Source organism: Haliaeetus albicilla, chromosome 8 (assembly GCF_947461875.1).
Source record: "Haliaeetus albicilla chromosome 8, bHalAlb1.1, whole genome shotgun sequence".
Lineage (NCBI taxonomy): Eukaryota > Metazoa > Chordata > Aves > Accipitriformes > Accipitridae > Haliaeetus > Haliaeetus albicilla.
In genome coordinates this window covers 216,760-230,026 of record NC_091490.1, presented here as the reverse complement: position 1 = coordinate 230,026, position 13,267 = coordinate 216,760, and the positions used below count along the sequence as shown (strand labels likewise).

The 13,267-nt window shown below is 38.2% G+C and overlaps 1 protein-coding gene across 2 annotated transcripts in view; it reads right to left on the bottom strand.

Annotated features, from left to right (window-relative positions):
* Nucleotides 1-3: 3 nt before the first annotated feature.
* SLC44A5 (solute carrier family 44 member 5) overlaps nt 4-13,267 on the bottom strand; it is a 108,445-nt gene continuing 95,181 nt past the window's right edge. For both annotated transcript variants that reach the window (XM_069788371.1, XM_069788373.1), the window contains exons 16-22: nt 13,020-13,114; nt 12,525-12,628; nt 11,175-11,248; nt 9,235-9,305; nt 7,742-7,830; nt 7,014-7,098; nt 4-5,012 (exon numbers count right to left, since the gene is read on the bottom strand). In XM_069788371.1, the coding sequence (XP_069644472.1) occupies nt 4,900-5,012; nt 7,014-7,098; nt 7,742-7,830; nt 9,235-9,305; nt 11,175-11,248; nt 12,525-12,628; nt 13,020-13,114 (631 nt within the window). In that variant the 3' untranslated portion in view covers nt 4-4,899. The remainder of the gene's footprint in view (nt 5,013-7,013; nt 7,099-7,741; nt 7,831-9,234; nt 9,306-11,174; nt 11,249-12,524; nt 12,629-13,019; nt 13,115-13,267) is intronic.

Sequence of the window (13,267 nt, the reverse complement as noted above, 5' to 3'; positions counted from 1 at the left end):
AGCGCCTTTTGTATCTAAATCTTTATTAGAACAATCCCCAAGAGCTGTAAAACAGTGAAGTAACAACAAAATTAAACACTTCGGTTATCAAAGATATTTAAACAATACGTTCCCGTTTCTGCATAGCAGAAGCAAACAGGTTTTAGAGCTCAAAACTGTCGTGCTCATGTTAATTTGGTTTTGGCAAGATGATAATATAACCTCAATAATCACATTAATGAAACAGTAACCTCCCTTCCATTTCTTAAGCCTTAAAAGAGCCTGTCTTGTGATTTTACAACCCGTTATTTGGGACAAATACATGTGGACTTTTTGTAGCGTAGAGGAAACAGGCAATTTTAATATTAGTAGCACTAGTGTTACTTAAACATGAAGAAACAGGTACCTTTCTAATTTGATTACAGAGCAGTACAAATAATGTATTACCTCAAAAATCATCGCCCGTATCAAAAGTTAAAAAAAGTAGAATAATTTATAAAACACTTCCAGAATAGCAAACGATCAGTCTTGAAATGGAGGATGAACTTTTCACTTATGAACACGCAAATAGACGCATTACAGTAATATACTATGTATTTGCCAGCTTTTTTCCTTCTGTTCTAAGTAGCAGGAGCCCAGCTCTCCCTGCAGTTACACAGGTACAAGACGTATGATCACTGCGACTGAAAGCAGAACAGGCCCTACGCAGAAGTTCACTATGCCATAAATTAAAGCTATAAAAAAATCCACTACTGAAAACGGAACAGTCTTGCATTGTTTTTATTTAATTATTTGCAACACCACAATTGTCATGATGTGTTTTCTCCTGGACCAGAGAGTCTACTTTCACGATCTGACAACAGCAACGGGGAAATTGGTGTGTGCTGCATCACGCAGCTCGAATACATCTGACATCTTGTCTGCCATTCATTTTATATCAGTTAATTTGAAATAGAGAGAGTACTGTTTTTCCTATCTAGCCTTTTCTGTTTTGTCGCCTACATGGTGTGAATAAACTTCAAAATATAAGCCAGGTAAAATAATAGCCAGTAAGGCACTTTGTCAGAGAGGACACAGCTGTCCAGGCTGAGCAACTGGTCGAAGGGAGACATTCTATGTTACTGAAAACAGTCAGTCTATTCTTCATAATCGCTTCTCTGACAACCCATTTGCAGAAGAATACTTACTGACTGTCCCAGAATCAGCTTGACATTGCGTCCGCCAAAATATTTTTTCCTGTTCTACAGCAGAACATGCAACAGTAAAATATTTCATACTGTTAAATACTAATGTTTGAAAGACTATTCAGCACCCTTGCAATGCCCAAGAATCAGCTGCTGAATACTACTTGGAAAAAAACCCAAACCCTCAGCATAAGAAATGATCCCATTTTTCTTGTTACCTTGTTTTCTTTCTGGGGTCACATTTTTCTTTTCTTTTTTTTTTTTTTTTTTTATTTTTTACAAAATTTGAAGGCTTGACATTAAAACTTTGGTATAAAACATGTAAATGAAAGCCATCCATCAATATGTTGTGGGGAGACACAATGAATCCAACCAGAACTAAACCAAACATGATTGCATGGATATGCTAGCAGGTGTTTTCTACTGTCTCTAGGTTTCTACATTCTGCTTGTCCCAGATCCTGAAAAGAGTTCTTCCTATTCACGTAAAAGGGTCTTTCTGCAGAGCCACCCTGCCTTGCCTGGAGAGGAGGCGCCCAGCCAAGGACCAGGCAGGACAACGACAGGCTCCCGCCGGGTTTTCCCCTTGAACATCTCCTCCTCTACTGCACTGTGAGCGTGGAGCAACCGCCAGCCTTCTGCCACCTTTGTCACAGGGCTGGCCTGCACCTCATGGAATGGGTGGGCATTTTATCACAGACTCCCGTGGGCTCAGGAGCAAAGCACATATGACATATTTTACCGTGTTATAGATAGCCACATGTTCCACTCTCTAAAGTCAAGAATGGAATTTTGCATTTCGTACTAAGTCAAGGAACAAAGTAAACGTCCAAATCCATAAATGTCACTACTAGTACCTCCTCTGTGGTGTAAGTCTGCAGACTCTGGCCCACAGGATTAGTTAGGAACCAGTATAATAAGTTAGTCTTAAAATATGTTAAGTGATTCTTTCCCAAGTAAATACTTGCATTAATTTCTACTTAATTCATTAATAGCAATTTATATTTTAAAAGCCAATTTTAATATTAAATCATTATGATTTATTTATTCAATTTACTGATTACAAAATCTACATGGTATTGCTTTGTATCTTCACAGTTCTCATAATTAAGAAAATGGCTTTTAAATTTTCTTCTCAGAAATGATAATCACTTACATTCTAAATAATTTCACAAAATAGTGGAGTAAATTTATACATATATATATTTTTACTGTATATAAATAATAATACAATTTTAAACTTTCACTTTTAGAAATTCCTTTAGTAAATGCATAGGTTTGTTACAAAAGTCTTCTAATCAAATAACTGTATATTATTTCTATTATGTTTTATTCCTAGTAAACTCTATGGTTACATTCATATGATAAAAAAAGCACGCTGTATTCAGAAATACACTTTTTCAGTTGAGCTCCCAGTAAGACACTCAAGTCCAGTAGAAATATAGATTACTTAATGTTTCTTTAGCTGCAAACTAAACACACAGTAGTATTATTTAAAAAAAAAAAAAAAAGCTTTAGCACATGGACTGTAATCAGACCAGCAGCTTTTTTAATCACAGAATGGTGACACATACCCCAAAAAGTTACTGACTTAATTCCCAGAAGAGACTGGATTAATGGGATTGTATATTCAATGCCATGCACATAATGAGAAAGGAATGATGATGATGATGAAAACCTTCATCAGTAAAGAGTCTGATTTTTTCTGAAGGTAGGTTTCTCAGCCCTTTCTGAAAGTCAGGTTTACTCTAGGGTATCTCAAGAGGGGTTATCAAAAACTGAAGGTGCCCACAATCAGTAGTTACGTTTGAAACTGTACGCCTTTATTCTACATTGAGTCCTAAACTGAACCACTCGTTTCTGCTTCAGGGGGAAGCGCTACAATGCCCGCTGGATTAGAGAGAATGCATATGAGTATCCTGTCACTTGCACCTCAGTTCACAGGATTTCAAGATCCTACCGTGGCCATGACTCCAATCACGTAACCACGTGAGCATCAACATGACCCCAGACCCGTTGCAGGAAGGACAGTATTTCTGCCTTTGTAGCAATTACAATCATCACAAACTGGAGCCAGAAGTTAGAGAGCAAAATCACTTTGGGATGTGGATCATCAGAAAATTTTGCCCAGAAACTTGCATTCAAACCATCTGGAAAAGAATTTGCCTTTCTCTTTGTGACACCAATGGACTCCTAGGGCTAGAAAAGTATGTCCAGACACTGAACTCCTGTAACAGATCTGGCAGAGGTATGGCACGTGCCACTCCTGGAAAGCAGACAGTAATGGAATACCTTATTCAGTACGGTGGAATCCATGAAAACTAGGGGCAGGCCTCAGTGTGGTTGGGTCCTTGGGCATCCACAAGACTAACAAATTAAAACCTTTTCAGCTCAGCTCATGGCAGTAACAGACTTGAGAAGTACTCCAGTGTAAGACTTTTTCCATGAGCAGGGCTGTTTACTAACCTCAGTGACAGTTCTATTAACGGTGGGGGAGGGGGTCATAAAATTGAACAGAATGTTAATGTGCTTTCTACCAACAGATTTTGTACTAATGACCAGGCAAATTTAATAATCGAAAGGCAAACTAACCCTTTTGGACCATCTTTCAGTAGCTAAATTATTCATCCTGTATCACGAGGAGACTCAAGTTCAATGTCTTAACACCTTACTGTGTGAGCCACTGAGATCCTGGAGACCTGCAGAGAGAGCACACCCAGCACTCAGCACCCGCACAGTCATTGCAATGTCTCGTTAAGAAGCTAGGCAGAGGCAATGGAATTCCTCATGCACACATATGGCCAAGACTTTCTTCCAAGAAAAAAGAGACTGCATTTGGTTTTCCTTTCAGTGAAGCTCAACTTCCTCATAATGTAGAACACAACTGGAGGCTCATTAGAGATAGGAGGATATTAACACAAGTGCATCTTTCTTGGACATTGGCTAAAAATGATACATTCACCATCTTGTACCGGATGAAACTTCATTTGTGTGAACCACAAATCATTTCAAGTGCAGTGGAACCTTCTCTCAGTTATATCATCTTTTAAGCACAACTCACAGAAAACTTCACTTTAAGCAGTATCAACTATAGTCTTCTCTGACTACCTTCTTTGGGACCTGCAGGGTACCATCATTTCTTAAAAAAGACGCAGTTGTGGATGTGATTAAAATATCACTACATTTTTCAGTGTAGGGAATCATTAATGCATGTATAATCACAGTTTAAATAGCTGTGTACCAGCTTGTACAAAAAAATACAATCATAGCACCGTATTTACAGATTTAGTACCATCTCCTGGTTAACTAGAGAGTCTCAAACTATCTTTTTATGGCTAATTAGGTTATATGTTAGTGCTTTCAAAAAATTGCCTGAATTTCTTTTACAAATATACACTTATAAAAAGAAACATTATCAAAACTGCTGTCATCTAAGGCAGCAACTTGTGTTACAAAAGTTATTAAAACATCATTATAGACTTAAAAAAGCTTCAAATTTACAATTTCCTTTTCATAGGCACTCTATAAACTAAAACGTGGCCTTGTTTTCACAGCTGTTAGTTAAGCATTTAAACTAGTTAAATGTTACCAATGTTGCTCATTTTTTTTAGATATAAGCAAAAGGAAAAAAGAATCACCCATTTACCAGAAGCATCATTTACAGTTTTTACTTTTGCCTACTTTATACACGTTTTGCTTAAAAGTGACACTGTTTTGATGTTGAGGTTTAGTGTATGTTATCCCACTGCCTTCTTCGGGCTTAGTTCCTTCTTCCCTAGAATTCGGTGAAGGCTAGCTGACATGAAGTAGGGTTTTGCTGTAGATCCATCATTTCTTTCCAGGTCTTCACCTGAATTTACACAGCAAAAGCAGCCAAAAGAGCAAACAGCAGTACAACCACACACACACACACACAGAATTGAAGAAAGGAGAGAGCAAAAGACCCAAGATTAAAAAAAAAAAAACCTCAATCAAGGCCAATTTAGCTGTATTGTTAAGTTGAAGGACACTATAAAACTTCTATTTTCTCAAACCAGAAGAGGTTTTACACAAAGCAGAGACATAAACATCTAGCCATTTTTAAATGATGGCAATATATACTTTCTATTCTCTTGTTCTTTGGTTTGGCAGTATAGGTGGAAATTTTCAGAAATACTTATGCCTCCACTGAAGCCTGGCATTTTGGCTACTTCCTGCTAGAAAATTTGTCCCAAAGAGAGCTGTGGATTTAAGCACTTTTTAAAACCAGACCCTTTTTTACTGCGTAAGATAAAGTTCTTTTGAAAACCTGATGCCACAAGTGCACAATATTCTGTATGATCTCCTACTGTCCATTACTGAATGGAAGCATAGGAAGCAAAACAGAATATGAATTTAAAATAATGAGGCAGACACAGTACTTTTTTTCCTACAGAAGGTCACGACTAAAATCACTGGTCTGGCTTCAGCCCAGTGTTTATGCCATGCAGTAGTCACAGACCAGTGATGGACAATCTGGAGGGAGTGTGCAGTGAAGCAGTCACTGCAACTGCAACGCTGCAGACAGTTGTATCTGCAAAGCCAAAAGAGAGCACTAGTTGTAAGAAGTGGCCAAAGAAGTTAGAATAAGCAAATCTTCATATATCTCCATGGCAGTATGTACCACGTAGCTTTGGAATAAATTAAAAAGAAAATCTGTTAATTTTTGAGTGCACCAACAAACCTTCTAAATTTTATTAGTTTGATCAATTTCCATTTCACTCTAAATAATAGTAATCATTATTTTTTTATTTATGATTTAGCTTATTTCTTATTAGTGCTACGTCTGCCTGTGATCATGTTTGTTTAGAACCAAAGTCCGTAACTGGAGATTAACAGGATGTAGCTCTCAACTAGACATCAATTTTCAGTTTTCTGACTGATCTTGTTCCTGTGATTCTTTGGCAACCCAGTATTTCCAGAACCACTGCTAACCTTAGTTCCTAGGGAAGCAGGGTTAAGAAGGTGAGTGTTCAAAGGAAAGAAAGAATTTATGCTATTGTAAGAGGAGAATCAGTATTACCATGTTTATCTTGCCTCAGTGATCCACTGTGCATATGATAGATCAAGCTTATGACTATTTCAGTATTCCCTTAGTATTATCAAATAATTCACCAACTGCAAGAACAGTCGCTGCCATGTAACTTCTCGTAGGACCAACCAGAATGACTTTCATTATAGAAAAGTTGTATCTATTTCTTGAATTCAGTAAATCTAGCAAATGGAATGTATTTTGGAGTAAGTACATCCTCTTCTTATAATCATGTCCTAATTTGAGACCAACAGATTTCTTTTGTCATTTTAGTATTCTCTGACTGGACACACTGAACAGCAGTCCCTTTGAGAGTGCCCGTGATTGCTTGCTGTTGGGGGGTCCAAAGGACAGATAGTGTTTTAAATGGTATTTTACACCAATTTGAAGGTAATTCAGCATAATACTTTGTTCAGGACTATTAAGTTGAAAACAAAGGACTGCCTATATACCAAAGAAAAACCTTGTTATTAACAAAAGGTTTGAGTGAATCACTGCTGTACAGGGCTCTTTACAAAGTACCCAGAAGCAAACTGTTAATTAAAGTTCTGAAAAACAAAAGCCAGATACCCCCATGAGCCACATAGCTACCTTCCATTACTTCAACTAATTAAATTTGAATGCTAAAACACTTCTGCACTGAAGAATGCATCAAGGAGCCAGGCTGAAAAGCAGAATCAGTTTGTTTTTCACACAGTCTGCTAGCATGTCACCAGGATTCTGTAATGAAGGGATAAGGTGGTTTTCTACTCCTCTTCCCATGACTTGCAGGTTATTAGCGAAAGAAAATGTAGTACTTACAAAAGCAGAGGAAAAGCGTGTCGACACACATTGCATAGACGCTGAAGAACCCATGTGCAACTAAGTAGGAGCCAATAATGACCGTCTACAAAAAACAAACCACAAGAAAACCCCAAATTTAGTTTGGCACTGATGTCAGGCAGTGTTAAAACAACTCAGAAGTCTAGTCTGCTAAGCATATTTGGGAGGATTTAATGGCAGCTCTATAATTCTACCAAAGGTTACTACTGCTGTGGAAAAGGATCACAGGTTCAAGACACCATATCCTAACATGCAGTTCCTAACATTTCCAGCTGCCAGACTGGAGCCATTTCAACCCCCAAAGAGAATATACACCAAGAATATTCTGAACTCCTTCAAGATTACTCTAAAGAACCACTCATCCTAGAGGTGTTCTGGAGTCTAGGGAGGCTACAAAAGGAGAAATAGATGCATCACAAGTCCCTTCCGTTAGAAGCCACACTGTCATCGGTGCCTCACCACCACTCTTTGCTGCCTGGGAAGTCTGAGCAAAGCAGATGTGAAACCTTTTTCAGTTTTTCTGAAGGTGCAGAGTCACTGCAGTGTCACCTCTGCCTGAAGGATCCAGAGGGCTAGAGTGTAAGCAGATTCAATGGATAGTGTGCCACTGAGAGGATGACAACAAGAGCTGTTACCAGACCATGCCTTGAGTAGTCTGAGCACCTCAAACTGCCCTCAGTGTTCAGGAGATTAGAAGGTTGTCTTACCAACAATGGCACCCAGTAGTAATTTAACGTTGGTGCTTCCTGTGCAAAGACTGGTATTCTCTGTGTGAAGAAAAAGAAAGCAAGAACACCTGCAAGAAGCACAGAAGATTAGTGATTCCTACACTAACTGATTTCCTAACGCCTAAAGAATGGATGAGACAAAACAAAGACAACAGATCCCAGGTTGGTTTAAATAAGTTTGTAAACAATAAATTCCTCAGTACTAATTATCTGCTGGATCTGTATTCTGACAGAAGAGATATGTAAATTAATCAATTACCATAAAGATATTCATGGGCGCAGAAAGACTTTAATGAATTGTTTTGTTTCATCATTCTACTGGATTTAATAGCAAAAGTAATTAACAATTATAAACAAGACAATGACATGGGATAAAAAAGACCATTGGGTGGATCTTTTCTAAAATAAAAAAAGAGTGAGAAAAATTCTGCTGCTTTAAATTTTATTGCTTGAAGAAATACTTAACTATTTTAGATTAAAAGGAGAAATGGCAGTGCTAGTAATAAGCATGACAATAAGTTTAGAACAGACCAATGCATCTACAATAGAAATCACCCAAAGAATTTCTTCTCAAAGAGGACACACACATTAATTAATTTCAGTATTTCACGGCTTACATTTCAGAGAATATGTTTCAAATCAAATTTGCTACCCCAGTTTGAAAGTCATTCTACAGTAATGACAAAATATTTTAGATCTGTTCTTGGTATTAATTTTCAACTTTTGATTAAAATACAATTCATTAGTAATCTTTTAAAGTATACAGAATACAAAATAAGGTTATTTGTAAAATAATGGTTTGAAACTGCTGTGACCATTTAGAAAAACCGTAAGGGAGTACTGCCAACTTGAATTTCTGAAAGTGCTTAATTTAAAAAAAAAAAAAATCACTTTTCTGTCACAGAAGAACATGAATAAGATATTTTGATATTTACCAATAACTAAGAAAACCCTGTAAGGATGTTAGAAATACAGAATATTTCTTTTACGATAGCTTATAGCTATAATGGGCTTGAATACAGCAGAGCTTCAGGCCCATCTCCTGCAGACCTGCACCACCACCTCTTGTATGCATGCTGTCTGCTACCAGGTGAATCTCATTTGCAATTTTGTTCAGTTCTTATGAAAGGTGAACCAATTGTGGCTGACTTTTTGGGTGTGAACTTGGTTTGATCTAGCTATGATGCTTTGGCTGCAGAAGTCCTTGTGCCAGCAACACATGCAAGAGCAGTAAAAGCAATTATGGAAAAGATGCTGTCAACAACACACCAGGGTGCAAGGAGGAAGGGGAAAAAAAGAAAAAAACGTGGTTTAGTTCAATCTTGCAAAGCCTAGAAACACAGGAACAGCTTCTGAAATAGTCAGACCAATGAGAACCTCCAGCTGTTAACTAAGCATATATGAATATGGCAGGCATACTTGTAGATACCAGATAATAGAACATAGCATTTGGAAAAAATTGATTAGCTTACCTACACCACCAGCAACGAGAATTTTCCCCAGGAATAAAAGAAAGTCTGTAACTTTGTCCAGAACTGCAACTCTGTTCAGCAAGGGACAAATGATACATCATCATCACAAACCAGACATTTGTATTCTTTCTCCTTAAAGCTATGGATAATTGACAAAACATGACCAAGAAGCTGTATTCTGCTGGTTTCGCAGGCTGACATACAACAATGCAGCAATGCAACACTGAGATGAGCTTTGTTACAGCCTAATCCCGTGAGGCAAAAAAGCACTGAGCCTCTTGTTGAGTTAGGCCTTAATGCAGTAATACTGCTACAGTACTTGAAGACTGTTTATTGCTCCTGCTGGTTAAAAAAACCCAAAACATAACATCAAAGTATTTTTATTCCAGCCTTTCTTCTAGGGTCACAGATAAGCCAGCCTGGAAGAGGCAAAGTACACACCAAAACAAAAAGCAATGTTTGTGTAGATTGCTGATAGGTCTTCTCTTCACTTCGTCCTATCTGGCCTCATTTCATGACCCCATAACATGCCAAATCTACTATTTTAAGATATCACGGTACAACACTGAAGGCAGGAGTCCTCAAAGCAGGCAGACAATCAATCACAGATGAATGAATGAAGGTAGACAGAAAAATTGACAGTAAATCTGCAGCCCTCATTGAAAGCAACAGCAGGAAGTTTCTGCGTGAAATCCTGCCAGCCTGTCATATCAGAAACTGCAGGTAAAAAATGGGATGGAAAATGAGCTTTGTATCATCTGCCTCTTGACAGCACTGAAGGCTATGGATATGGTAATATATAGCACTGACTACCATGAAAAATAAACATTAAGACATATTAAACAGAACAAATCATCATTAACCTGTCAGAATTCAGAATTAGCAAAATATACAAGATAAAAAAATCTCCACTTGAAACAATAAAATTATATGTTTGGCTTTTAGCTTTGCTCTTAATCAGTAAGAGCAAAAGCACAAAGGACAGTGAGGTGATGTTCTGAAAGGAAATGAAGGCAGCTTCTCTTTCCTATTGCACAGGCACAGGTGTGGACACCACCGTACCGGTATTAATGCAGGGTAACAGAGTGAATGTACTCCATTCTCCCATCTCCAATCCTTTCCTATTCTTTCTTAAGCATCATTTCCATTTTCCTCTTTCAGCCTTCCCCTCCATTCCTCTCCTCCTCCCAGTCCTTCACTTAATAATTTAAACCACCTAACCAGTTTTACTGTGTCTCTTGTTTGGTAATTAGATTGTCTGCTATTGCATCAACACGGCCTGCTCCTAAGTTATTCTCACATTATTTTTTGATCTCACAGTAGTACAGGAAGAGCCAGGAACAATGAAGAAAACTACTGATGAGAACAGGGAGTTTGGCAGCAGTCTTGGTAGTGGGAAAAAAGGGGGGGGGGGGGGGGGCGGAATTCCCAGCACCAGGGGAGATCTGGTTATGTTCAAGTTACTGGTTTTGAAAGCAAAGTACTCTCTCTTCTCTACTGCCACTCTCTGACACCCCATAAGCTTTCTGGATGAATCTGAAGACTTAGGTCTTTCTGCTTTCCTTTTCACAGACAGTGAGTGGACCAAAGCTCAAGAAACACACATACAGCAGATCATGAGCACCCCATTCCTGTATATCCATAGATCTCCTCTCAGGGGCTCCACTGGTTCCTTGGAGGCACTATTACAACCTACTGGGTGCTTATGAATTTAAAAGAACAATCACAACAAAACTGTTAGATTATATCAACTTTGCATAGGTTACTGTGCTGGACAGCCTGCTGTTACACAATGACTGTTAGAAGTGAGGGCCATGTCTGAGGACAGAAGCAGCTTACAATAATATTTGGAGGAGACACGGGAGAGGAAAGAAGTATGTCTTCAGAGTGCAAGAGCAGGAAATCTTGACATTTCCAAGGACTGGGAGATGGCCCCTTACCTCACCACATTCCGCATAAGCAAAAAGAATGCTTCCTTTGCCGAGGTGCAGAAGTTTTTACCATATATGGCAATCTGCAAAATAATAGTAGCTGTTACGTATTTTAAATAATTAGGATACCTCCTTGTATGCCAGAATCTTACTGCATGTAATGCATAGTTCTCTCTAATATGTGGCCTTGAAACTCAGATGAACATGAAGCACTGCCCCCAGTCACCTGTTGCCTCTCAATGCTTCCCACCATGCTGGGACAGAATATTATCCATCTTTCCTCTTCAAATCACCTGGTGATGAGCATGCCACCCGTTGTGATCTTGGAGGCAGTAGACTGACTACTTAGTTTGACAAGTAGAGCAAATAAGGTACTTGCTGAGGCATTCTTCTCACTTTCCTAGTTACCTACACTAGATTAATAGTCAGTGGAAAGGAACAGGCACTTGTAGAGCAGAAGTGAGTTGACTCCTGTAGGTATGTCCTTGGACCTGATGCTGCTCTCAGTTAAGAAGAAATCAGCAATACCAGTATCAAAAGTCAGTGGATTTACATCCACATAAAGTAAAGCAGCTAAAGTTATTCAGGAACAAAACCATTTCTTCTTCCCAGAATAGTGTCCACAAGTCTAAGATATACTAGAACAGCAGTCAGTTTACCAACTAAACAAGATAGTAAAAAAGAATACTTCCTCTTCAAGATGGCATTAATTTGAAACATCAATTGCATGAACATGGATTATAACAGACCCATTACAGCCACCTCCTTTGAGACAACAAGTCCGTGACTGTACCATTCAATCACTGAAATTGCTTCAAGTCGGAACATTCTAGGCTGAAATCTATATATGTTTATTTAGGTGAAAATCTGGAATTTCTCTTCTGGAAGCTAAGAAGGGTTATTTCAGAGAAATATTACTGCTGCTGCTAGTAGAAGTTGTGCCTTTAACTTCCAGGACGAAATACAGATACCACATGCCTTCTGACCTCCTTATTCAAACACTGTTTCCAAACAGAAGTGTCATCAACATGGAGTATGAAACAAGCTAATATTCCTGTTGAAATCAGGATTTCAATTGCTGAATCAGAGGGGAAGTTAACCAGTTATGCCATCCCTTCCCACTTACTTTGAGGGGTTAGATAGACAGACAAGGACAGGCATGAAAAGAGGGTGAGTTTAGAAGAAAAAAAAAGAGATCTTACTTTTTCATGGTAGGACCACATGCATTTCCTGAAAACTCCCACAAATCCCATTATTTATTCACCAGACTCTAGTACTGCTGGCTGCTGACCAACCAGTAGTGGCTAGGGTATTTTAGTGTCCCAGATAGGGGAGACCACATGCAGAGACAGCACATACCATGATGTAGGCATTTCTGTTTATAAATTTTAAGAATCTTTCCAAACACCAGAAACAGCATTTGAGGCAGCAGAGTAGAAATCTAGTGAAGGAGTTCTGTGTACCTGAAAAAAAGGAGAGAGTGCATCATACACAGAACTCATGAACAGTCTTCAGAACATCGAAAGCTATTCAGAAGAAAATCTTAAATTGTGACAAAAGCAGAAACTATTTCTCTTCTTCTAGCTATGGACTCTCTTTCTCAACCAAATTTAGCTCACTAGCTTTCATAGATCAGATCCACACCCCACATGAACTTTGCATTAAGTTCCCAAGGACATAATAGACTCAATTTGAGTAAATCAGCACAAATTCACTGGCTGCAAATGGAACTACAATGGCTAAAAATAATGTGGAATTAATCTCTTCTAATTGGTGAAAAAACATCTTGGGAAAGTAAGGAAGTAATTTACCAAAGGAGGTCTTAATAACCTAGAGCAGATTCATAAATCTCACCTTTCAGTTTGTGATCCAAGTACTCCAGTATTACTCTAATAAGCTGGACAATTGCAAGAATTAAGGCTCCAAATGCCAGCGAACCTGTATGGTATCTAAAACAAAATAAATGACTGTTATGTTGCATGTATGTGTATATGTACAATTATATATGTATGTGCATGTGTGTGTGTATATATATAAATCAAATTATAACTGGAGAAAGGTCCATTAGTGGGAATTACATATATTAATGGACTTTCATCCTG